A 26698-nucleotide genomic window follows, 5' to 3' on the forward strand; every position below is an offset into this window, starting at 1 on the left:
TATGAAAGTGGAAATATTCTATGGAATTTGTTATACCTTAGCCTAATAAGCTCCATCCTATGGGATATTTTTATATTGTATGTGTATTTTTATACAGATATAATACATAGATTTAGACATATATTGTCTACTTACTTCTATATAAAAGCATACACATAATATATTATTTTATATTTTTATATTTTAGTGACTTGCCTGTATGTATGTATACACATATATAGTGAAGTACTGTTATTTTGTTGACATGACTGACACATTTTGTGCCTCCTTTAGTGACTGTCACGTGAGCTCCTCAAGGATAATGGACCCTAAGATGCGAGAGACTGAAGGAGATGGAGAGGACAATTCAGGTAGAATTGCTCCCTTCCCCAGTGAATGAGAAGTGCTGTGACTTCTTGAGCTTCAGTGCCTTAGCTCTGTCATAGAAGTGAATCTGTTTGTTTAGAGAATGCATTCTCCCTTTCTCTCCTCCTGTCTCCAAGAGCTGTTATATTTTTGACATTTTCAGAGGCTTGAAATAAGATTTTTGTAGCATCTTGTGACCAAGGTAACTTTTTTACCTAACAAGATCCAACGCTAAGTGAAATGTTGTCAGGGATGCCTCGCAGTGCTGTCATGCCAACTCATATGGGACAGGCACAAGTTGTTAGGATGTCTTGTGCAAAATGCTGATTTCATTTTAAGTAGTTTCCTTCACAGAGCTTGCAACTGATCCTAATTCAGGTCTTTCCTCACTGAGCAGACTAGCATCGCTGTTGAAGATGATTGCTTGATTTCTAGTTTAATACTTTGTGATCCATTGAGTCTCATAATTAGCATTCAAAATATTCTGGACGTATTATAAAACTGACATTTTAAAAGCATTAGCCTCTCGACACTGCACATTCCACCTATGTAAGCCTTTTCTACATTTGAATTGGTTTTGGTAAAATTGTCCTTATCATCACTATTTAGCTTGCTGAACAAAGGCAGTGGGTTTCCAAGTTGTAATTTCTTCTCTGTATCCCAGGCTGTTAATACCAAAGTTTTTCTTCACAGTCTAATTCTCTCAAGAGGCAAGTAGAAACTCCTATTAGGAAAGATTCTATGCTGTAGGTTATTTCTTATGTGTCATAAACATTGCAATCCATTTTCCAAGCTAATACTAATTTTATGCTATCGGTATAGTCTTGAAAGACATTTTGCAAGAGCAGACTGTGTTGCATTTTCTAGGAAAAAAATCCACTTATGCAGAAATTACAAAGGAATTATTATTGTTCCAAAAGCTTGCACATGCTGCTGGTTGCATCTTCTTTATGTTTCTTCACTTAGGAAAGAAAAAATCAAAGTTCAAATCTTTCAAAAAGTTTTTTGGTAAAAAGAAAAGGAAAGAGACGTCGTCTTCTGGGAGCAGCAATCTGAAGTTATTCCAGTCAACAAGTGATGTCGCGGCCTCTCACGACATGCACGTTAATTATGATTCTGAAGATGAACTTGAGTAAGTCTTTGGACTCTGGGTGGTAAACAAATACAGAACTGCTACAATGTTTGTAGATTAAAGACACCCCCAAAATTGCCTCCTCCTCTTGTTCAGAATGCTGCATTCTCAAAACAGTTGCCTTTTTCAGGAAAGTACAAATTAAAATGGCTGATGCAAGACAAATAGCAAGGGAATTGGATGGTGTGCAGCAAGACATAATAACTAAAAAAGCTTTCATTTAATCAAAAATAAGCCTTGGGTTATCTTTTCGAAAGAATGTAATTGCCATCTTCAAAAATGAATTAGGTACTCAGCTTATATCTTACCAGGATTGTCTTATGCCCCTAAGATGTAACTCCTAAGGATTGTTAAAGAAATTTAGATGCCTAACCATTTACGCCAGGTTTTAACAGCAAGGAAGGGATAAGGAGATGACTGCAACTGAAATCAGCAGGAACCAGAGGCTGTGAAGCCTTTATTTCCTCCGTGTACATGGGATTCATCTGACCAAAGGACAAATGTCTGCATCTGAGTTAGTCACCAGCTGCCTTTTATAATCTGCAGAGAGAAGTCAGCATTACTAAGAAAGCTTGTATCATTTTTCTGTAGACCTCTGAAGTGGTTCAGGTGAACCAGGGTCTAGAAGTGGCTATTTCTCCCCACTGCATGTAAACGGGAGCCAGGGGTGACCAGCTCCGATGCAGATACCTGTGGTTTAACATCTGATGTTAGGCCAGATCAATCCCAGCCTGTGTATCTGTCTGCCTTTGAAAATCCTGTCTTCGTTCAGGCATTGACAAAAATGTTACCCACTACGGAAAGGTAACCATGAGAAACCCGGTCTAAAGCTCAAATGCGTTCCTGGATGGACAGATGGACTGAAGAGCCCCTGGGCTGCCTAAAAAGCAAGTCTTTGCATTGGTGGAGGTTGTGCCTCTCAGAACAAGCCTCCTGGTCCTCAGCGGAGAGATGCTGCTGTGCCCAGGGACGGGAAAGGCAAGCCATCCCGGCCATTGAAAACATTATACAACATGGCCACCAGGCAGCGCCAAACAACCAAAAGAAATTATTAACAATTTTTTGTTGTCTTCTGTGGCACTGGCAACGGTAATACTAGTCCAGCTTGAAGCCCCAGGAGTTCCGGGCTGGCAGCACCAGGTCTAACAGTGGGCTATGGCGTTGTTGTTCGACAACAAATTTTTAAGACATGGATGGTCAGATTTTCTCTCCCTCATGCACAACTCAGCAAGGTCATGTCCGAGTGGGTACGATCTTGGGCTGTTTTGGCCGTGTTCCTGTGCCATTGCAGGGTTGTTACATTATTGTTTCTTAATATTTGTTTAGACAGACAAAGACCAGGAAATTCCTTGAAAGGAAGGAAAATTAATTTGAGCACTCATAATCTGAGGAGACATCTAGGGTACCTCCACTACACATCCGGGAGGTATGTGTCCGCTAGAAAGAGAAAGCAAAGGTAGCATGCTGTAAGATGTCGGTCTGTTGAGCAGCCGTCGCAGCCCTGACTGGCACTTACTTTGCAAATTGCTATAGATCTGTCTGACCCTGGATGCATTGCAGAGATCACATTTTCACTTAGATAAATTGTTCTTCTAATGTCTGTAACACATTAAGCAGAAGCAGCAGGCTTTCCTTCCTTCTGCAGCAGGAACACAGATCAACTTTTTCCTGCTATTGTTTTATCAAACATATTTATAGCAGCATTACAAGGAAAATGTTACTTTCTGCCATGTTTGTTTATGTTCCTGAATGTCCCTATGACAGTATCTAAGATCCAAAAATACACAGCTCTCCTTTTTTTTTTTCTTTTTTTTTTTTTCTCTAGAGTGTCTGCTCAATTAACTTGGTAGTTACATGAACCCAAACAGTTCTGTACTCTGTATTCCAGTTTGCTATTTCATAGCTGTCTTTCTTATTTAAAAAAGAATAAAAGAAGGGAGTCCTAAAAGAAATGCCATGTGCAGGCATTTCTGGTCCCTGCTCAGTTAGGCTATGAGCTAAGCTGAGGAAAATGAGCACAAGAGACCTCCTAGCAGCTAGCTGTCTGTCCATGGGTCTCCTATACCATTCCCATGAGGAGACAAGGTGCTGGTGCCCCACGTGTAACATTTGCAAAAGAAGTTACATACCACATGCATCAAAAGTAGGAAGCAGAATGTGAGAGAAGCTACACACAAAGCATCTCCTGCTTCCTCTCACCAGCCCACAAAGAGTGTCCATGAAAAAATGTGTCCCCCAGGCCTATAAGGGAAAATCCCAGGGATCTTGATATAGAGCATAGGACCTTGTAAGCATCTTGTAAGGATTTATGCAAATGATTCTATGTGAGAACTGTATTGCCTGGAATGTTTTTCTTAATGACTTGCATGGCAGAGATACATTAAATGCCATGCCACATTTAAATACTAAAAGGTACTGATTCTTTCTATGGTAATGGTCAGTCATTTGCAAGACACGTTCTTACCTTAGGAAGAAGTGAGTCCATCCCAGGTACAGGCTCGTTTATGTGAACTCCTTTCATTTTGCACCTGGCCTTGCCTGCGGCGCTGTCATGCCACCCAGCTGCTGGCTTCCAGCCAAGGGCCATCCAAGCTTTTCCTTAAGATATAACTCAATTGCTGGGGTTAAACTGTCTTTAACCTTGATTCAGTTTGTTAAGGTGACAGCTAACAGCATTTGCAAATTTGTGTTTGGTTTTTAAAGGTGTTACCTAGATTAGCCTGAATGACTGTATTGTGTTCACAGCAAAGTCTGGAATCTCGTGCGTGATGTATGCTGTGCACACCTATCTTCCGCTCCACGTTCAACAGACTACCTGAGTTAAGAGGCAGAGGACTGGCAAAAAAGTCTGTATGTTTTCACTCATCTGTTATATTATTCTAGGACACATAAAGGCATAATGGGAAGCAGAGCTTTGTCACATGATAGCATTTTCATCCCTGAGACTGGGCAAGAGCCTGCAAGGCCAGTAAGAGTGTTCTCTCAAGAAAACGTTTCTGATCGGATTAGAGCTTTACAGGTAATTTACACAGCATAATTTTTTCAAATGCAAGAGGTGGAATGTCTTTCCAGGCTTGATTTTTTGGGATAATATTTGTGGTTGAACATTTGATTAGTAAGTAAGATCTGTCTGCAGCTTACATGAAATGTTACATTTGTTAATTAGATAGCGGTATCGTATCTCGGTTCTCCTGCAATGATAGTTGCAAAACATAGAGTTGTTTGGCTCCCTATGAAAATGTCTAAAGTGAGAAGTCCTGTGCTCTGGATCATTCAATTGTGAAGTTAAAAGAAAGGTAACTCATTGACCTGAGCTAAAAAATGTACTGGGGAAACCTCCATCACTATCACATGCTAATGTGTTTTATGCCACACTGAAGTTGAAACTCCAGCCTACCATGAAATTGGGGCCTCCGCCTCCATTTGGATTTCATGCAAAGCGAACAGAGGATGCTGGGGCCAGTTCTGAAGATGATGGATTACCCAGGAGCCCTCCAGAAATGTCTTTGCTCCATGAAAACCTAAATTCAGGCACAGCAACAAGAGTGAGTAGTTCTAGTGTTGACAAAAATCAGTGTTTAATGACTTTTTTTTACCTAAGTGTGGAAGGCAGAATAAATTATTTGGTTTGCTATATGTATTAGTGCTTTATCTATCTCTGAACAATTCAGAAATACCTTACTCGAAATGGGAAAATGCTCTCTCTCTGTGTAAACAGCTACTTAAAATCTCTGTTCCTGTTAAAATATAAATATGATGCCAGAAAATGCAGAACTGGGAAGGAGAGGATGTGTTTGTGTGCTTGCATGGGGATGCTGTGGTTTTTTTAGGGACTACAGAGAGCTGCCAGGCATGAAAAAAAAGGCTGAAAAATCTGTATTCCCCCTTGAATGTACTGATAAGAGAGCTCTCTTCTTTAATGTTTTTCTAGGGTGTCATCGGAAAAAGAAACATAAAAGAATCTGAAACTGTTTTTTCTTTTTAAATGATAGTTTTATTATACGTTATTTCATTCTTTATCTGCATGTCTTACACTTTATGTTTGCAGTGTCCTTGCTAATCCTTAAGACTGTAGAGAAAAATAACTTACATTGTCGGTATTTGTGTGCACTTTGTGTAGATGGTTTCTGCAAGTATATCCATCTCGTTTGTCATCTTTTACTGAATCTCTTCCTCATTCCATCCCACAGTTCTCTGACTCTCACAAGCACCTTAGCTCTTTGAGTTTAGCTGGAACAGGCAGTGAAGAAGAAGAACAGGTAACTTCTGCCAAATGTATTAAGGGCCAAGCAATTATGCATAGTAGTCTTTTAAAGAAATGTAAGGCATAAATATTGCTTTGTTGCCCGTCTGCTCCAAAAAACAACCTTCTGTGTATGTAATTGCATGCCTCCCTGTTTGCTTTGCTTTTTTAATGCCTGTCCTTCAAACACAAAGTTATGATTATTTATCAACATCATTCTGACGCCAAGTAATCTCACGTTTATAATAATTAAGCCCTCTAGAATAGCTCATATCCTTTAGCAAACTTTACAGACATGATTTAATCTCCAAACACGACCAACCGCATTTAGGCACTGAAACAGTATCCCTTTTTTTAAAGACGGGAAATTGCAGTAAAGGCTGCTTGGGTTACATGCATAGGATAAGGGAGGAAGCTTGTTGAGGAGCCGTGAACAAAATCTAGATCCCCTGAAATCTGCCCATCCCCTTGCTTTAAGTGCGAGGTTACCTCGCACTGATATAAAAAGTGTTTGCCTGATGATGGTGGCTGACATTGCTGCTTAGGAGTCTGAGGTTCAGCCTTCAGTCGGATTCTGGCCACGTGAGCCAGCACGAGCTGTGAATTTTGCTGAAGTGATGTTTTCAGGACTTGAGTACAGGCAAATAGATGGCTTTCTTCAATCAGCAGCCAGCCGTTCTGGCTGATTAAAGGGTGGTTTTGAAAGGCTCTGAAGAGTCCCTTTTAGTTGTCCACAGCTGGAGTCGTGGTGGAAACAACACAGGGGGTAAAGGGAAGAGCGTTTTCTAGAAATAGGAGGAGGGGTGGAGGGGAATTGCAGAAAGGAAATAGAGAAGCTAGTCCTGAGCTGACTACTCCTTAGTAATTATGCAAAATGTATTTCAAGGCCAGCTGCAGCAGGGCTCAGCAAAGATTTCTGGCCACACTTGTTAGATTCCACATGAAGCTGTTTGAAAAACTGCTTATATGCAGTGAAATTTTAATATTTTTAAAGAAAAACAACAGAACACGTGAAGAAGGTATTTCTTGAAAACTGGTGTAGGCTCACTGTAAATTTGTCCGGTCCAGATGCATGTTTGCTGAAGGAGGATTTATGTCTCCCTGCTGTTCCATTAACATCACTCTGACTCACTCGCTGACTCCTGAGACGCGGTGGTGACTACGCTTTTTCCACATGCTCCATCATTTAGCTCAGAGCTCTCTTCATCCCAGTCCAGTTTTAGAGCATAGCCAGAAAGTAGCCCCATCTGAAGGCTTTCCTCCCAAACTGCAGGGCCTACTACCTAGCATTTCAGAGAGATTAGCCCAGCTCCTAGAAGTCAGAGGAGACCAGCTCGCAGGGCTGAGGAGTTTTGCACAATGCGACCCTGAGGTTTTGGGCAGCAGTGACACCTTGCTGTGTCTTGGAAGCTTTCCTGGATCAAAGAAGGGAGAAAGGGATCGCGACTGTCCCGTCTGGGCTTTGGGGATGGGGCTCCCTCATGGCCTCCCACCTTGTGCCACTCAGCACGACCAGCTGAAGGACAACTGAGCCACGTGCACATGAGATTTGGAGAAAGGGGTCTGCCAGCCGTCCCCTCCTCCAGCAGGCTTCACCTTCAGACTTTGTGGGACAGGCGACTTCTGCAGCTGGCTCAGAGCTGGCATTCACTCAGGCTGCTGAAATTTAAGTAACAAACCAGATTCTTGATTTTCCAGCGTAATGGCCAACGCTGAGCGCTGCCAACGAGAAGACATGCAAAGTTCTCAAGGAAAAGCAGAAGCCAGAAGAAAGGCAGGCAAATAATGACGTGCCTTGAAAGAGAACATGTGCTGCGTCTTTGTCATGGAGCTGAAATGTCAATGTATTCACTGTTAGGTACTAATGTATAATGCAGCCACGTATCGTTTGTTGTACATTAGTCATGTTTGAGTACTAGACTGCAGATATTGTAGAGCGAAAATTAATGACAGCATCCATTATTCAGCATGGCTGAGCTACTTTTTTTTTCTTAAATAGAAAGCATGATCAGAAGCTGTGGGTCCAGCCTCCACTAAAATCAATGGGAGTTTTCCCCTGGCCGTTGAGGAAGCTGTAGCAGGCCCTCGCTACACTACAGAGTATCTTTTGGCTGCGGTACATAATGCAGAATTCTACTTGCAGAAAATGCTGATGCTTTTTGCCTCCCTAAATAAAACGAACACTGTCCTGCTCTCCCCTTCTCCCATCCAACCCCCTCAGTAAAATACCACTTCCAGAGAAAGAAGAAAGAAGAAGAAAAGAAGAAAGAAGAAGAAAGCCTGCAGAAGAAAGCATGACAACGGAGGAAAGCTCTTCTAATGAAATGAACGGGAATTTCAAGCCTACAAAGGGAGTGCTGTCACGAGTTGTCAGGGGTCATGTTAATGCCATGACAGATAGTTTGGAAATACCGTTTTGCCTACTTGCAAAAACTGAATCCGAGAGAAAGGAAGAACCGTATTTAGAGTAATTTTTTTGTAAATTTTTCAGTCTCCTTTTTGCATCGGCCCTGGGACTAGGGTAGTTTTTGGTGAAACACACAGGTAAGCTGGATTCCAGCGTCATGAAAGTACTGGACCCCTTGGAGCATTCAGGAGTTGTTTCTGGATGGGTTATTGGCCTCTAGTCAGAATTGTCCATCGTTTCCTTCCCCAGAATAGTCTACAAATGAAATTTTACATTTCAGGTAAACTCCCTAGTTATTTTGCAGATAGAAATAGATGAAGAGAAAACACAAGCTGACTTAAGTGTCAGTGCCACTGGTGTTTGATTCTTTTGTCTTCAGGAGGGTGTTGTAGAGTTGGAAGGGACCTGATGATGTATAGGAAGCTAGAAATGCTCCAGCCCAGCATAACTGTGGGTAGGAACCTAGACACAGATGCTGGAGGACAGACCCAGAAAGGAAACTGGCCCTGTAGTTTCTGTAACTGAGTACTCTTCATAAATCTGTCTTCTAAAACACGCTGGCCATGTATTTGTGTGCTTAAGATCTTCTAGTTAAATGTGACTTGGTCCTTCCCTCTGGACAATAGAGCATGATATTCAAACAGCTAAAAATGCAGAATTGCTACACCAGTGCTCCACATGCAACATTAGGAAATGCAATGTATTTTAAAGAGATATCAAAAAGAGGCAACCTTAAAATGCCAATAAACATGTCCCTTATTTGTAGAATTGTTATTTTCATGTCTTTGTTTCTTTGTTTGGTTCTCTATTTGGGGATTTTTTTTTTTTTTCCAGGTTATACTGAGTCCTTCTTCTAGATCTTGCTCTACAGACGGTCAGCTGTTCCCTAGGCATGGAAGTGCTAAAACTGGAGCTCCCCAGATATCTGACAGTACCATCTTGCCTGCAGCCAATTTTGACAGTCCACCTGAGCTTTCCTCTTGCTTGGATAATTCTGCTGCTAAACACAAGCTTTTAATAAAACCCCGGAACCAGAGATCCAGTAAAATGAGACGGTTTTCTCAGGTATTTGTGAAAATAAACAGTGTCACCTTTGACACAAAACCAGGAAGTTCTTACTGGACTTTGTATCTCAAACTCAAATATTATAAGAAAAGTCAGACTGCGGCACAGATATTTCATTGGGTTTTAATAGCTGTTATTTGATGAGGCTACGTATCTGGAGTAGACACTAGGAACAGATTAAATATTATGAGACTACTTGTTAACTCTTGATGCAGCAGTTTATGTAACAATTTCTTCTTAAATTTACCGTGCAGTAAAATTTAGTATCTTGTTTGTGATGCAGAAGTTGGGGCTGACTGCTTCATTTCTTACTTAAAAAAATTTTCTTGGAAAGTGTTATGATCAACTTGTGTACTTTTCCTAGTCTGAAAGATCCTGTAAAATCTTGAGTCTTTGAGAGTGTATTGATGGAGGAGCTGTTTTAACTTCCCAAATACAATTGAGCTTATATTTTCAAAAGGTACAGGAAGAGTAAGTTGTGACCTATTAATTGGAGCCAAATTCAGTACATGAGGACTGTTCTGAATTTTGCCCTCTCCCTGCCCCAAAACTTGTAAACCTTTTATGTGCACTACAGAGACTCAAAATAAGTCTCCACAGGAAAAAAAAAAAAGGTGTATACTATTTAAAAACTGTTTAAAAGTGTATACTATTAAAAAAAAATTTAAACCGTCCTTTTAAAACACGACTTATCTGATTCTTTGTCATATCTTATGAAGGGCATAGCTTAATTTTTCTTCCCTCTCCTCTCCTCTCCTCTCCTCTTTTTAGAACTAAAGTTTGCAGCTCTTACTACATTATTTGCACTTTATTGTTTGTGGTTTCTTTCAATGTTTTAAATACATGAAAGCCTTTAAACTGGCTTGCTTAACACCAGGAATATTATTCCCTCTGTCTCTAAATATTACTTAGCTCATACTCTGTATTTTCCAAAATCTGTGAGTGATCTTTGGGCTCGATAGAGCGCTGCTGCGAGCAGCACAATGATGAGGCCAGTTATTTAGAAAAGCATGAAAAGCAATAACTCACTGATCAAACCTCCTCTTCCATTGTAACATTGTTACCGAAATACAATTGCTTTGTCCAGTCTGCCTATAAACTGCCAGGTGACTGAGCCCTCCTGGTTTTCCATGGGGAGTGTTCACATCTTCCGATAATACAATTTTTAATATTTTCTTGCCTGACTCTGCTTGTGCACCTTGCTTCTGGCTAACTGATGTCTTCTGCTTTTATGTTGCTGTGTACATGGGTTGTGAATGCAGGTGGCATTGTAGCTCTGTCTTGGCAGGAGCACTTGCAAAACAAGAAGTTGGAAGAACCCTAAAAGAATCTTCAGAGTGCGAGTTTTGTGTTCTTAGAATTAGGGCCTACATCCAAAATATATATTTACTCAACAAACTACAGTGAATCAGTGAGCCAAAACAGGCACCATATGAAAAGGCATATTCAGCAGATTAATAACGTGCTTTCAAATAATCCTGTATATTTAGCCAGTCCTTACCTGAAGCTTAATCACAAGACCTCACAGATAACTACATATGCCTTTATCAACTTTTATCAAATAGTCTAATTCTTGAAAGAAAAAGAAGACTTTTACACAAAGGAGGCAAGGCTGTAATGCTGTATGGCAGTGGGATGAGACACAAGACTGCCGTGTGGGGCGAGATACTCAGCTGGCATAGAGTGTCATAACCGGATGGACTTGTTAGGTTTTTGCTCTTCCTTCTATGTACCCTTTCCTCTTCAGAATCATGCAGGAATGGGTTGTTTTATTTTTAATGCTAGTATGCAGTAGCAAAATACAAAAGGACAGATTTTTCTCTTTCAAGTGCTGTTTTTTGCCCAAGAGCAACACAACATATCCAGTATGCTCTGGGGAATCAAGTGCCAAGGACAGTCCAATGGCCATTGTTTTGATGAACTTGCCATCTACAAAAGCATGAAAGCACTAGTTGTGCAGAGGGAAGTGTCACTGATGATTGCTTTTATGCTGGTTAAATACATTATTCCAGGATCTGCTTAGATAAAAAAGCATCCAGAATGTAGGTTAAAAAACCAGTGAGCTCAGCATTGGAGGCAAGTATTGCCTTCCTCTTTAAGATCTTGGTTGTATATGCAGTGATGAATAAGAAAAAAAGTAAATCTGTACATGGTGATGGAGCTTTCTGAATTTCTTTTTGCAGAGGACCCAGTCTGAATCTCTGACTGATTTGAGCTGTACCCCAGAAGAAGAAGATGATGAAAAGGAGATGCAGACAGACTTGCCAGATGCTGTATTCAAACCCAGCAATCAAGAACTGCCATGCAGCACAGCTGCAGCGCAGGATGTGGCTTCCTGGCCAAAGCCCAGAATGCCTGAGGACCTTCCCCCTGCTTTGAGACCAGCGATGACTCAGGCTACCTCCGAGTCTGCTGTTGTACAGGAAGCCCTGCTACCAGAGAATAAACCGGAGGGCTGCCAACCAACACTGGAAACAACGTGTGTGAAGTCTGAGTCCTCATTGCTGTTAGAAGGCAAAGACTCCGCAACTTCTTCCTACTCCAGTCCAGACAGAGAAGTACAAAAGCAGGAAGTTTCCTCAGAAACACTGGTTCTGTTGTCTGGGGATGTGAGTGATGTGTCAACCGATATTTTAAATCAAGAAAATAAGGAGCTTCCTACTGTGTTTTCAGTAAATAAAATACCATCCGAAGAAGATATTTCAATTAGTAACAATACTATTGTTTGCTTGGGAGGGTCAGAAGAAAATATACAGCTGGATGATCAGATACCTGTGGAAATGCCCTGTAATAAAGAGGCAAAGAAAGAGGTTGCTCTGTTGTCAGAGTCCAGCAAGCAATTTTCCATAGGTTCTTTCCAGCCCACGGACTCGTTCCATGTTCCACATCCTGCTTCCTCAACGTGGATGGCATCGTCTGCTTCCTGCTCTCTAGAGAAAACAAAGACTGCAGAAGAGGCAGCTGCTTCTGGTCAGGAGAACAGTCAGTCACTGGTCCACAGGGAGGAACTTTTGGGGAAGAAAGGTGAAAAAGCAGCCAATGAACTCAATGCCTTGAGAAAGTTTTCTGTCTCTTCTGCGCGGGAGAGACCAAGGACCAGAAGCCTACACTTCCCAGAAAGATCAGAGTTGGAAAGCCCATTAAATACTGGATTCTTCCTGTCCAAAGCAAAGGTCTCCTCGAGAAATGAGAAGTGGAAAGACGACTTGCAGAAGGGATCAGACCTGGAGGAGGAAAAAAGTAGTGACAAAAAGCAGGCTTTGCTGCCAGAGTCCGACTCTGAGAACACAGGCCAACCTACAGAAATTTTGGCTGGCTGCGCTTCTCCGGCTGTCGATGCGGTGCCGGTGCCAAGTGATTCTTCAGTGGTATCTCAGAATCAGCCAAGCTGTGAAGATAAAAGTCCTTTTCAAGTGCAACTTAGATCCATCTCACTGTCCTTGAAATATAGAGGCAACTCGTCACCAGAATCAAAAGGGATTAAAAGATACAGTGCAGAGTTTAATTTAGAAAACGAGGGATTGACTTCCTTTCTAAAAGGTGATAAGGCACAGATCAAAAAAACAGCCGATACAAATATTGGTGATTCTTTAAATGAAAAGATCAAACCCAAAGCAAAGTCCTCTGAACAGCTCAGTAGCAAACCTCCGTTGCCTAAAAAGCCAGCCTTGCAAAACATAACCGTTCCAAATACTACTGCAAACAAGGAGAAGCAGGACAAAGCTATTCAGTCTCCTGAATCCAGAAATGAAGAGAGAGACTTGGAGAAAAAGTCAAATCCTTGTAAAGTGCCTGGTAAGACTCCCAATACTTTATAAAGTTACATTAACTCGCGAGGAATGACCCTACCTGTGAGAGAGCCTGAGGCAGCTCTGTCATGTCAATCACAACACTGGTGAGCACGAGCTGATGGCTCTGCCTTCAGTGATGTTGGTCCCTGATTCTCCCTTGCTGGAAAGATTATCAGAAGGACAGCAGGGAATAAGCAGCAGACAGAATAAGATATTTTTGCCGGTGATTTTTGCATTTCAGGGCATTGTTTAAAAGATGTGCAAAGTGACACTCAAAAAATAAAGTGTATCAGCAAGTATTGTGAAACAGAAATATCAAGCCACTAAGTGTCCCCATTTAGAGCTGCTGTATGGCAGTTCACAAGCCAGGAGCACATATGAAGTGCAGTGCCCTGCGTGGGCTGAGTGACTCAGACCTCTAGACCTTCTTTTTCACCATAGCATTGAGGCAGAAATACTAGTAACTGCCTGGCATGCTCAACACGCCATTTATTTATTGTCTCCTGTGAGCTTTGCTTATTCATTTATCTATCTTTATCATTGCTCATTCGTTGTTTAAAAACAAAAATTAACTACCCTGCAGCTTCCTGGAGTTTAAAGCCAGGAGAGACCATAAGATTGTGTCTACTGCAGATTGTTAAATTTCACCCTGTTGTCTGTATTGTATAATTGGGTTAGAGTTTAAAAAAAAAAAAAAAAAGAGTCCTCTGGAGACTAATATTGTGTGCTACAGGCAGAGAACAGACAAGACTGGAAGTGGCACCACTGTCTGAGGTCTTTGCAATGACAGTAAACAAGTTAGGTGAAGTACGCTCGAGCAATTCTAGGAGGAGACCTCTGCTCTCTGAAGACCACTTCAGAGAACAGCCAAAAGGGGAAAAAAATCTTTAGGTCTTCTGATATGTGGGAGAAACTTCTTCTCTGCCCTGAATCTGTCTGGTCACGAGTGTGATGTTAAGAATGTAAGGAGGAGAGGCTGGCCAAGCAAATGAAAAGTTTCTTTTTGCCATTGCAGAGCTCCCCTCCATGGTTGCTCTTCTCCAGCTGGGGTCAGCTGGAGCTTCAGAGTGGGGGAACACCAAGCCAAAAGAAGACCTCAGGACACAGCAGGCCACTTGTCCTGTAGGGTGACAAAATCCTCTTCTGGCCCCAGAGGCAACCTGCTGATACCCTGAGTGACAGCAGATTCCAGTTGTCATCTGCTGCAGCACTGCAGATATTTTTGCAGGGCTCTGGCCACGTTTACAGTTTTCTGGTCTCCCAGCAGCCATAAAGGAGGGGATTCATTGCCTCCACCCTCCACAGCCCAGGAGGCTCCCACAGCCGTCCAGCCAGAGCCTCCCCGCACCCCGCGGGCAAGGTGCTCTCCCTTTGTATAATCCCAACACTCCCTTTAAAGGCATTTTCCCCTCTGCCCTGCCCTGAGGAGTAGTTGACTATTTGTAGTGACGCCCAAATCTCTGATCTACCGAGATTTTGGGGAGGGTTATACTGGCAACAAGCGAGGAGGAGACCTAGCGTGGTAGGGCTGGTCTGGCAGAGGACGGGGGAAAGCCGTGGGGGTGCCAGCGCTCCTGCACACAGCCTTTTTTCACATCCCTCTTGCTGAGTCCCAGGGTGCTTGCAGTGGGAGTGGGTCAGGAGATGGCATGTGCTGGAGGAGGGAGAAGGGGAAGAAATGAAGCCAGGGAGCACATTTCTCCAGGCTTCTCTGCCCCTCAGCCCTGAGGCGAAGGAGACTCCCTGCCCCCAGGCTCAGGACTGTCCTCTGCAAAATAGGGATCCACTCTCTGTGGGTGAGAGCCGAGTTGCGGGACCCCTGGCAGGGGTGCACACACGTAGAATTTGAACCTGGGGCTGCAGGTCAAGGAACCCTGTTTTGGGTGCGTTCCTCTGCACCTGACAGGATTACACCAAATCTGTAACACGGTGGTTCAGATTGGTTTGTGATGGTAATTAGTGTTCTTCCTTATCTACTGCTGCACTGTTCTTATTGTATCACCTTAAGGAAAGCTGCTACCGTTGTATTTTCAGTGTTGAGTAGCTTTGTAATGGGCTCTGATATGTGGGCATGCCAGGACTAGGAAAGAGTTTAAATACGAAGCAATCTGCTCCAAACTGACCTGAGGTCCTTCCTACCCCACTGCAGACGTTTCTCCTTAGACATCTGACCAAGCACCCCCTTGTGCTAAGTTGCCCTATCAGCCTGAGCTGGCCGCCTGCCGTGAGGGGTGAGCGAGGTGTGCCCACCTCCTCTGATTGCCCTGGCACCACGCCAGCCTTGGTGGGGGGATTTGCACAGTGGCCCCAGAAGCGATGCCCCTCGCCAAGATGTAGGAGAGCCATGGGACGCAATGAGGGCTTAGCGGGGCAATACCCCTGCCCAAACGTCATTTTAAGCTCTTTGAAACATTTGCCTCAGCCCGGTGAGTCGGGAGCATGTCTTTGCAACCGCAAGCAGCAGAGATCTGACAAGTGCGATCAGCACAGCCCTTGGTGGATCGCGTGGCTTGCCAGCCATCTCTGGCCTCCTGATCTGCTGGGACACCCACTTCTTTTTTTTTTTGTCCAACCGCCCTTAATGCTGGCACCCAGCCCTCTCCTAGTCCTGGAGTTCATCAGCCCTTTCAAAGAGCTGTGGTCACCGGCAGGAGACACTTTATGCTGTCAGGGAGTTTCTTCCCACTGCATGTTAGGAAATCCCTGCGCTGAACAAGAAGAGGAGGTGTGAAATGTTGATGTAAGGGGATGTAGTTCCCTTCTCATGTACACTCACCTCGAAAAAGTCAGTTTGCTCTGTCATGGGGCAAGCAGGAGCAATTTGGTTCATTCAGTTCAATTTTTAGCTTTTCAGCACTCCTAATAGCAAAGGCAACGGGAGGGCTGGTGGGATGCTGGCTTGCCACCCCAGGCGAAGGCAGCACTCCTGCTCTCCAGAGTGTGCTGGGGAACTAGCGGGGGAGCGCGTGGCCTCTGTCAGGCTGCAAGGTGGCTTCTTAATGGCTGTGTGAAATTAGTCACCCCAGGAGGAGTCATTTTTAAGTTTCTGGAGCTAAAGGCACAAGTGACTGCAAGAATTAAAAGGTTAAGCTGTGTTGGTTGGGGCCAATACACTTTGCTATAAATCCCGTAAAGGGCAGAAACAAACAGCACATGCTCTCAGGTTATTACAGGAGCAAAACCATAAGCAATACCTGTGTGAATGTGCGTATTAGGATCTATAAAAATCAGCGACTGAGGAACTGTAGTGGGAAGACATGCTCTAACAGAGAAAAGGAACTCGGGGAGGGATGCTGAACGTAACGGTGAATGAAATTGGTTTGTATTGTCTGGCAAATGCAGGCTCTGAAATGACAAGAAAAATGTTTCTCTCTACATAAAAAAGACATTGCTTTAATGCTATCCTGGCTACAGCTGAAAAGAAAGCTGTCTTTCCCCCCCCCCCCCCCAAAAGAAGTTGCTTTTTCGGTTGTGTCAGGCTATTTTGCAATATGGCTGTTTTCCAGCAGCGAAATAGACTTTGATGCAAACATAGCAGTTTCTTCTGTCAAAAAGACTCTCCTGGCATCGGTGGTATAGATCCAACCAAAAGTCAAATCCCTTGCAGAGCAGCTTAGAGAAGAAAGAAATGTCAAAAATACTCAGCCAAATCTTTTAGAATAGCTGTGTCTGAAATTAAGGAATCGGGTGTGTACGCTGAGACAAATGCATGTAGTGCTTTAATAAACAAAGGGAAATATGTAGGCCAGGATACACTAAATGCCATATGCATTTGTAAAGCCCTTCTTAAAACAACTGGTGTTTTATAAATGAGCAAAGATACCACAGTGTGGAATTAAATATGCATGCATAAGCAGTGTTACAAAACAATGACACTTGTATATGGGGGGTTAGCTCCCTGTGTAAAGTTGTTTGGATTAGTTTTGAGTATGTTTGCTTTTAAAATACGCAGGGAATCCACAAGTTCGCTTTGCTTGCTGTTAGAGGTATGACTTTCAAAAGGCTCTAATATTCTGCCTCTGACCTTTCGCCTGCACAGATGGATGGTAAGAGCAGCCACTCTTTGCAGTCCTTGCAGGCATAAGATGTTCATTTTCAGGTATGAGATTTAAAAGTTGTAAAGAGCCTCGGCTATATTTTGTGCACACAAAGGCTTTTAGATTTAAAGAAAACGGGTACAATATCTGAGGCCATCTCTAAAAAAAAAATATCAATCCCTGAATCTCAGGGTAATGTTTAAATATGTCTTTGCTGTGGTTATCCATATAAGCAGCACACGCCCCTCCAGAAACAGTTGAATACACTGAGTAAATCTGTCTGTCAATAGACAGAAATAGGTATGTATTTCTCTTTCACTTTCTCTGTGTGTGTATAAACCAATGCACAATACCAAGTCAATCATAGATCTCCTTTTGTACATAAAGATCAAGGTTTTGTCTTCATCTTACTGTTCACACAACCAGTCTGACACACATTAAAGAATAGTATCCAAGTATCAATGAGAAGTGTACACATTCATTTCCACAATATTTAGGCAGAAGAAATTTCATCTATAAGATCAGAGCTTTAGTCTGGGGGGGGGGGGGGGGGGAGAAGCTGCTTTAGTAAGATACTGAAGGAAACAGATACCTGCATTTAATGGGGCTGCAGCAGGGGAATTTCCCCCCTCAGGGACCACGGCGGCAGCCAGCCCTGCCACTGTCAGACCCAGCGGAGGAGAGCTCAGGTGATTCCGATCTGCAGGGGGGAATTGAGCAGGTGGCTGTAGGTCGCTTGGCTTCAGGGCTCATCTTCCGTGGTCGGTCTGGAAGCTGCGGAAGCGGTGAAGCGCGCAGACGGAGCGGCTGCTCTTGCGACTGTCCATGTGTGTTTGGTGGCTGTGGGAAAGAGGTGAAAGGAGGGCTTCAGCAGCCTCTACGTGTAGTTTCAAGTGGCAGCAGAAGGCCTCGGCAGCCTACATGAAATGCTTGTTTTAATACGTGGTGACGTTACGCACAGCGCGGCTTGAAGTCCTGACCTGGTATCTTCCCATTGTCAGTGACTTATCCCGAGGGGAAGAAGGGGCTCGCCCGTCTTTCAGAAAGCCTCAGGCCAAGCCAGTTGCAAGCAAACCAAAGAAAGATGCAATCACGAGGTTAAAACTGTGAGTGAACGAGAGGCAAATCGCTGCCAGCAATATCCTTTATTAGCTTACGAAGTTATTAAGTAATGAGTTGAATAGCATATTGTTTAAAATAACATGGTGTAATGAGAACTGAAGAATGTGATTCAGATTTTAGTTTTCTTCAGAAAATCTCCCGAGTGTAACGTTGAAGCAAGAGGCTCAGCCCTGCTTCACCGGAGGAGAAGTGAAACGCGGGGCGTTTGTGGCAGCTGTGGTCTGTCGGCCTCACACAGCTTCCAACGGAGGATGCCGCTGCTTGCATTTCGTACTACGTTATCTCCCTAAAAGTGGCATTTACCAGCTGAGAACTGTTGTGCCAGCTGCTAGGCACATGATGTGCAGCAGAAACAGGAATTAGATTGTGCTTTTGAGTACTCTTGGTTCCACTCTGGCCATCCGGTTCCTTAAATGCCGTGCTTTACCATGCCGTGAACCATAAAAGCGTGCGAGCTACCTCATGACCGGATGCGATAAGATAGAGAGGGCTTGTTCAAGGTGATCAGACAGTCACTGAACTGAGGAAGAAGATGTGCAAGCAGCACTTCTCTTGTGAGTAGTTGCGTCCCGAGAAAGCCTTTGGCCTCTTGGTGCCCCTCAGAGTACCAAGAGCTTCAGAGGAGAGACTCAGATCACCTTAAACTGCCAACTCACTTCACCGTACTATCATCTCGTGGATGACTTCACCACCTTTCAGCCTTCTGGCTGGAACAACCGTGCATGTGTACTGCCAAGAAACCTTCTCTAGTTGGAGGTGGGAGGATGTAAAGGACCTCTGGGCAATGGGAAAGATAATAAATAGTGAATACGCTGCTTCTACCCCTTACAGTAATTCTGGCTGACAGATGAGGTAGCAAATCCTTCACGAGTTGCATCTGATGGTTTTTTGCTGAAGAGGAGGCATTTCCCCTGCCTTGCCTGCCTGGCTTTCTGCAGCAGACTTTCACAGGAACAAGGGCAGAACGTAATTGCGTAAGGAACAAGAAAGCCCCTCCCAGAAGCAGATCGGCTCTTGATCCTCTGAGGGTGATACTACTCTGCTGTCCTAAGTCAGGCCCATACAGATACATATAAAATCTTTGAAGATGATGATAAAGAGCTTTTGTTCCGTACTATCACAGGGGAATTCTGATACCATCTCTTATGGTATGATACTTGGCTCTAATTTGGCTGCCTTCTAATTGGCATGGCTAAGATCTCTGGCGTCTCATCAGGGAGAATTGTCTGAAGAGCAGAAGTGCTTGCTGCCTTCGTTAGAGTATATCTGCCTTATGAAAAACATGGTTATAATAGCAGCCTCCAGACATATCTCTGCGGGACTGGGAACCCTGTTGTGCTAGCCAATGCACATCGAAATAACAGAAAGATGAATCTTAAATCCATGAGGATGACAGAGAAAGAGGAGCACAGGTAGCAATGAGAGCGTTACGTGTAGCGCAGTAAACAGCCTGGGCATAGCGGTCGTTTTGTCGGTATTGATTGTGTGGTGGGAGCAGAGGAGGAACAATGTGCGGTTCAGTTGGTGTTTACAGAAAGCTCCTGTGGTGTGACAGGGAAAATGGGACAAAACACAAAGGGGGATTTTCAATCACAGAGGCGAAGAAGTACATCACTAGCAGTGTCAAGGCAGAAGCCAGGTTCCCAGGACCATGGGAACGCTGGTGGGTGGATTGAAAAGGGCCTTCAGGGTAAAGATGTTGCTGTTTGTGAGTACTGAGACATTACAGACAGTGAAGGAAGGTAAAAAGGTGGTGGAAAAGGATGCGCGTGGTGGTGTGTCTGTAGCTGTACGGTCAGAGAAGCAGCCCTGTCTTCTCTGTGCTGAGAAGGGGCCTGTACACCGTGGGAAAGGGTATGTTTGGTGAGATGGATTTACAGGACGAGTCCAGCAGGGCACAGGGAGGCTTCAGTGGGGAAACATCTTCATAATATTGAGCGTAACTGTTGGATGGGTGTTCATTACAGGATGCTAGGAAAGCGAGTTGACTAATTTGGATAGAAGGTAACTAGAGTGAAAAGCTACTTTATGTACTGAGTGAGGAATCCTCACCTCTGAGGAACACTAGACATCACCATCACTGTGAGTAGTGGCAGTCGATCTGTGTATCACAGCAGTGCTTTGGGAACTGATGAAGCGTGGCTCCTGAGCAATGCACTGACAGGTCCTGCCCAAATTGCTCATGACCTAAAAGGTGCAGATGGGTGCCGATGGGTTCAAGGGCATGGCCTGCAAGCAAAGGAGGGAATGTGATGGCAGATGCATTAGCAGCCATCACATCAATTCAACCGTGTGGGTTTACTTATGATGGTCCTAATGAAGTTTGTCCTAAGGTACCCAGAGAAGATGGGTTAGCAGTCCTTGAGCTGCCAGTGGTTATCGTGGCAAACTGTGGAAGATAAGAGAAGGCTCCAGAAGGTGGCACATCTTGAAAAGGGAGGTGAGGTGGAGAAGAGAGAGAGGGAGAAAGAGTGTTATATACCACTTAATATGAAATACTGAAAGGAATAATTGAGCTATTTCTAAATGTCTACAAGATAACATAGATATAACGTCCAACCAACATGACTTGGTCAAGAGCAGTCAAATCAAATGATAACTGGTATCATAGGGCATTCTTATAAATAGAATGACATTCCTATAAATAGTCTTGGTGGAACTGTTCATTGGGTTGATGCAGAGCTACTGAGTGTGCCAGCTAATGATTCACCGTTGTATTAGATGGTGGCCATCTTAGGTCTGACACTATTCAGTGTATTTAAGGACAGGAGTGACAGAACTAAGTGTGTGCTTATTACACTTGCAAGTATTACCAAGCTGGAAAGCCTGTGGGCACACTGGAGGACAAGAACAGAAATCGGGTTATCTTGAGAAAGTAGAAACATAGTTTGAAAAAACTATTTTCATTACAGACAAGTAGAAAGTTCTGTTATGTGTGCAAAAATAATCCGATGCACAGATACAGATGGGGAATGGAAGAGGGGAAGTACCACGATCTGGAGCTCACAAACTAAATACAAAACAGAAATAACATAATTGTGCAAGAAACTCATCATACGGACTGCAGCGTACGGGAGACTATCTCAGGTGAAGTGGGGTAGTCCTTCCACCTCACCTGATGCTAGCACCATTTCATCTCAAGTGCTATGTGCCAGTTTTGAGCACCGTATCTTGAAGATTTGGACCAAATTAGGACAATTCCTACAAAAGCAAGAGTGATCTAGAGAATACGACCAATCAGAAAAGTTAAAAAAATAGGGAAAACATGGTCTAATGCATAAAACATGGTCTTCAAACGCATAAAAGGCTGCCGCAAGGAGGCTAGGAGTAATCTGCTTGTGTCCATAGTGTATAGGAGAAGTTAAGGATTTAAATTAGAGCAAGGAAGATTTAACTTAGCCAACAGGGACAAAATCAAGTAGAAAAAGAACAGCCAAGCCATAGGATAGGTTGCCTAGGGAGACTCTGAGATCTGGTCTGTCTTTGAAGGGTTTTAAGAACAGGTTAGATACATATTTGTTAGGAAACAGCTTCTGTGAAATTGATCTTGTAACTGATCTTGCCTTGCAGCTGAGGGATAGAGTAGATGACATCTTGAGATCTCTCCCAGCCTTTTTCTCTATCATCCTGTAAAATTAGGCAAAATGAAGTGAGGGCAGCCCTTGAAGAGAAGGGAAGATTATGGGAGGAAGAGCTGTCGACACGGAGAGACGGGACGTAGGTAGGATGCGGAGAATTGAAGTAGCTTGCCATGCAGGAGGGAGGGGAGCTCGTTCAGCATCCAAGGGCCCTGCTTTATCTGTGCTGCATTTGCACAGCTGGACTTTCTGGCTTGTTTCTTTCAGAGGTTTCCCTGCAAGATCATGTGAGGTGAATGTGAAGGGAAATGCTGGCAGCAGCTGGCAAAACATCTTGCTTTGGCCTTAAAGCAAAACTTGTGCTCTTTTCGTGGTTTTTAGCTGACATAGGCTTTACAATATTTTCTTGCTCAAATAACTAGTCTGTCTCTGGTGAGGTACAACAGTGACTGGAGAAAATCCCTGAGCAAAGAAAGTTTGTGGGCTTTTCATAATGTGCCTGCGTTTGCAGACTCCAGCTCTTGGGAGAGCATCATCCCTTTCATCTCCTATGCCTTTATGAGACATCTCAAATGTGCCTTCAGAGACATTTACCTGCTTTCCTGATCAGGGCCGCATTCCTCTGGAGGATGAGAAGTGTAACTTCTGTTCTGAAATAGCCTTCCATAAATTTGCGTACGTTAGCAGCCAGAAACGACTGGGAAAGGTTAAATCGTCTTTCCCCATGGCCCTGTCATGGCTCTAACATGGCTCTAAGGGTGTTAGTACTGTTCTTGTTCCTCTTTTAAATCACACAGAGCCTCCACATTAGTTGGAAAACTGAATTTTGGGTGCAATGTGAGCCAAGGAAGAAGTGGGGAACCTGGGGGCTGGAGCCAACAGAGGAGCTGAGGCTCTTCTCTTGATCCAGTTCTGCTCGCCGTATAGACAGGATTTCCCTTCACAGAATATTTGCATAGAGTGTGTTTCATTTCCCCATACCTCTGGATACCGCTCATCCCTCGGTAGCAGTTGTGAGGACAGCAGGGTACCACTTTTGACTCTTTATTCTAGGAAGTGTCTTTTTTTTCCTGTCTTGCTGAAACCTCAGTTCTGATAAAGCACAACGAAAGTGACTGGCGCCACTGGAGAGCACGGTCAGTGTCAGCAGGGATAAGTCAAAGTAAACCTCACGTCGGAAGACCATGAATTAACCCTGTGGTTAACGTTGGGCTCAGTCACCCACAGCACCTGCAGGCGCCCAGGGGCTGCGCGAGGGAGGCTGCTCCTAAAAGGGTGGCAGGAAGGCAGGAACCAGACTCAGGCCTCGCTGCTGCTGCTGCCGGGGCGTGGGAGGAGCAGGAGCCGAGGGCCGCCGCAGCGGGGAGGGGGTTGCCTTTGCCACACCGCGGTCCAGCTGTGTTCGGCTTTGAATCGTCTGCTGCTTGTCTCTAGGAGGCCATGAAGCAGATGGGAGGAGGGGGCAGAAGGGGAGACCTTGGAAAATAGGTAGATTAATGAAGCTTGATTCGTGTTTCTGCATCTCCCTCACGTGAGGGCAGTGACACTGCGACTGTAGCCGAACAAAGATGTGAAGTGTTTTTCACCAGTAGAACGGTAACTTAAAACAGTGAGCACAGGAAGATTGCTCTCTGGAGACCAAACTAGACAGAATTCCTATTTACCCAGGCTGGTCACACGTCCTGGGACCAATCAGCCTATTGAGCAAGTGCGAGCTAATTACAACTCTCTTTCGAATAACCATGTACATAAATAATCTGTCAACAGAGAGAAGCGTGCCTTCCCCCGTGGCTGCTGGAGACTCTGGAAGAGATCCCGACAGTCCCGCAGAGCCAGCCTGGATTTCCATAGCGAGACAGAAGCAGAGGGGCATACAGCAGGAGCAGGAACTCGACAGAGAAAAACTTGTGGCTCCGGGTGTTAAGTCAGATACAGAGAAACAGAATAAAGAGAAGGAACGAACAGAGGTACTTACAGTACAAATTTGTGATGCTTTTGTATCACCTTCCTGTAGTATTCTTTGAATCTACTGCTCTGTTACCAGTCTTGCCATAATGATTACAGATACTTAATGAGTATAATCATAAGTAACAAAGACACTGCTCTCAGAAACGTGTTACAGATTTAAAGTTCTCTGATTGTTCAGGTAAGTAATTTTATATCTCTAAGACATCCTGGAACTACGTGAGGTGTGTAAAATTTCTTGGGTGCCCAATACATACTGACCAGATCTAATGTGTATATTGCATGGTAAAATACCCAAAATGAGGTGCTAAATTGTACAGTCTCAGATCTCTCTCCGTACAGAGGGAATACATTCTGTTTAACTATCCTTCTAAGCACAGCATTTCATTGAACCTCCTATACCTTCTGACTGATTTAACGCTGAATGAACAGCCCGGTCCCAGAAGCTCCTAGGTAACAATTTGTAGAGCCTTGAGAAGTGAAATAGGATAAAAATAACTTTTGCACTTGCAGACGGTGCCAGGATATAAATTCTGGTGCTCTGTATATGGATAACGCAGACGCCCATGTGGTGCCATGGAATATGGGCTGACGCTGCCTCTTCAAAGATCCCATGCAAAAGAAGGTTATACCTGCAGCAAGTGATCTTCCCGGATGACAAAGCTGTGCCAGCAGAAGCGCTTGGCATTAATCCAGAACGCTAACAAGGCTTCCCTGGTACTGGGCTGGCTCACGGAGGCAGCAGCGTGCGTGTGCTGCCTCCGTCGCCTCATGCACAGTCAGAGCCCTGCACTGATGCAGGAGCCTGTGTCCCCTATACCAGTACAGCATTCCCAGTGCAAATGGCCTACTTTCTTCCTTCAGATGGTGCTGTTAGAAACACAGAGAGCTGTATTATATCCTGGAATAAAAGAAGATGTCTAGATGATGAAAACCAGCAGTGGTTAGATTAACAAGATATAATACCTAATAGAATGTCTAGGCAAGCTTATGAACTGCAATAATGCTCAACATTGTCATAGCACTTAAAACACCAAGGGTTTAAACGATCCCAAAATACAGTTTCTGTGTCAGAATAGGAAACTCCAGATTTTAGCTGGCAATGTTCCCTAAAATTCATGCCATGCATTTTATTTCCCTCTATCAGCTAACAGCGAAACATGCCAAGGTGCTCCTGACTGCAGCGTGTGAGGCTTGGTGCCACTGTACTACTCCCACTTTCTCCTTCTCCCACATGGCATCAGGCACTATCGCTTCAGGGTAGTTTTTGATACTGGAAGAAAATCCATGGGGGGATGTGTGTGATTTTTTTTTTTTTAATGGAAAATCCATTTACTGTCAACCCTCCAAAAAGACAGTGCCCTAACCCAAAAAAATTGAGAGGTGGAAGGGAAATACGAGAGAACAAGGCTGTTTCCAAATCCTGTATATGTTAGTAGAGGTGTGCAAAGGGCTTGAAATACGTTTTGCCTTGAAGACTATAGGAACCTACTCATAGATACCATTATGAGTAAGAGATACAGAGGGATAGTTTTAATTTGTAAAGTTGAGTGTCATGGATGCTAACATGAAACCACTGGAGCTTTCTGAACAGGTATCAGCTGAAGTGAGAGGATTGGGACCAACATGTGATGAGTGCGCGCGGTCTTTGGACCGTGATAGACACCACATCCACTCCCTTTGCTCGTGTTCTTCCAAACTGGTCTCATTCTTTCTGCATTACTGGGATTTTATCCCTCTCTATGCCTAGGGGTCCGTGAAGCAGCAATGGAGCAAACCTTCACACTTGGCACCTAAAACCACTCCTGAAGAACAGAGGAAAGAGACAAAGTCTGAAGTGAAGGAGCCGCTGCTGAGAACCAATTCACTGTCACATTATGTCCCTGGTAGGAGATAAAATGCTTAAAATGTAGGCTGTTATCTTACAACCTTGTCAGAAGACATCCTGCTTGAGTGTGCTGGAGAAGGAGTAGGGGCTAGATCGTAATTTCTTCCCCAGCCCCACATCAGCAAGGGCAAAGTGTTTTCTCAGCACTCACCTCTGGGATTTGATTTGGTGGCACGTTCTTTTGACCGCTTTGATTACAGAGTAGTCAAAACTCGTGTTGAAAGAAATGTGAGTCAAGAGGGCTTGGCCATTTCACAGGACGGGGTCCCAACTGCACTGTCCCAGTGTAAAACATAAAATGCATGCAAAATTATTTTCAATAGCGTTCAATTTTAATGTGGTTTCCTCAGCAAGCTGGAATGATGTGATCACAAACTGTCTGCCCATCAGTCCTCCCACAATAACTTCAAATATATTTGGTAAATTCAAACTTGAAAAAAGGACAGAAGGTAATAAAATTCCTGGGGGCTGGGTAAAGGAGGAATTCGCAAATGAATGTTCTTGCTAATGAAAAGACTCTCCCTTGTTTGGCCTGGGTGTTAAACACAGGGCACGGCAAGGAATCCAGGTCATCATGTTGGTTTTGGTAAGCTTGGGGACCGAAAGATACTATTCATGAGCAAAACGCTGTATGCTTTTGAGCACGGAACCGTTATTGCCTCAATAACATATTGCAGAAGCAGCTTCCATGTGAAACGTAAAGATTTTCCACTGTAGAGCAAGGCATGGGAAGTTTTTAATGAAAGAGCTAGGGTGTATAGCTGCGCAGCAAGCGAACTTAAAACGTCCATGTGTTTTATTCACAGGCGCTCCATCACCAGCACTGGCAGATAAAGAGGAAATAAGCCACTTGAAGAAAGCCAGTAATGCTGCTGCAGATCAGCCGTCGTGGATGGAACTGGCCAAAAAGAAATCGCAAGCTTGGAGTGATATGCCACAGATTATAAAATAGAACGATGCAAACAAATAGCATCTTTCATAATTAAGGCAAGTACTTAACTGAACTTGTACAGACCAGCTAATCACAGAGAAGAATCTCTTGATACAGGAGAAGGGTTTTGTTATACAGCTGTGGAGAAAGCGTGCAATAGGTGCAGTCAAAAAGTTTACCTTCAACTTTGTAGC

At 43.8% G+C, this 26698-nt stretch overlaps 1 protein-coding gene across 1 annotated transcript; it reads left to right on the plus strand.

Moving 5' to 3' along the window:
* Window positions 1–244: 244 nt before the first annotated feature.
* CRACDL (CRACD like) lies at window positions 245–26525 on the plus strand (the record flags this gene model as incomplete). Its single annotated transcript, XM_082336249.1, has 10 exons — window positions 245–350; window positions 1312–1477; window positions 4361–4496; window positions 4858–5022; window positions 5668–5736; window positions 8962–9192; window positions 11376–12987; window positions 23488–23687; window positions 25436–25571; window positions 26380–26525. 10 exons carry the CDS (start codon window positions 245–247, stop codon window positions 26523–26525), a joined length of 2967 nt encoding a protein of 988 aa, XP_082192375.1.
* Between the last annotated feature and the right edge of the window lie 173 nt (window positions 26526–26698).

This window comes from Platalea leucorodia (genome assembly GCF_965183815.1).
Source record: "Platalea leucorodia genome assembly, chromosome: 2".
Classification (NCBI taxonomy): domain Eukaryota; kingdom Metazoa; phylum Chordata; class Aves; order Pelecaniformes; family Threskiornithidae; genus Platalea; species Platalea leucorodia.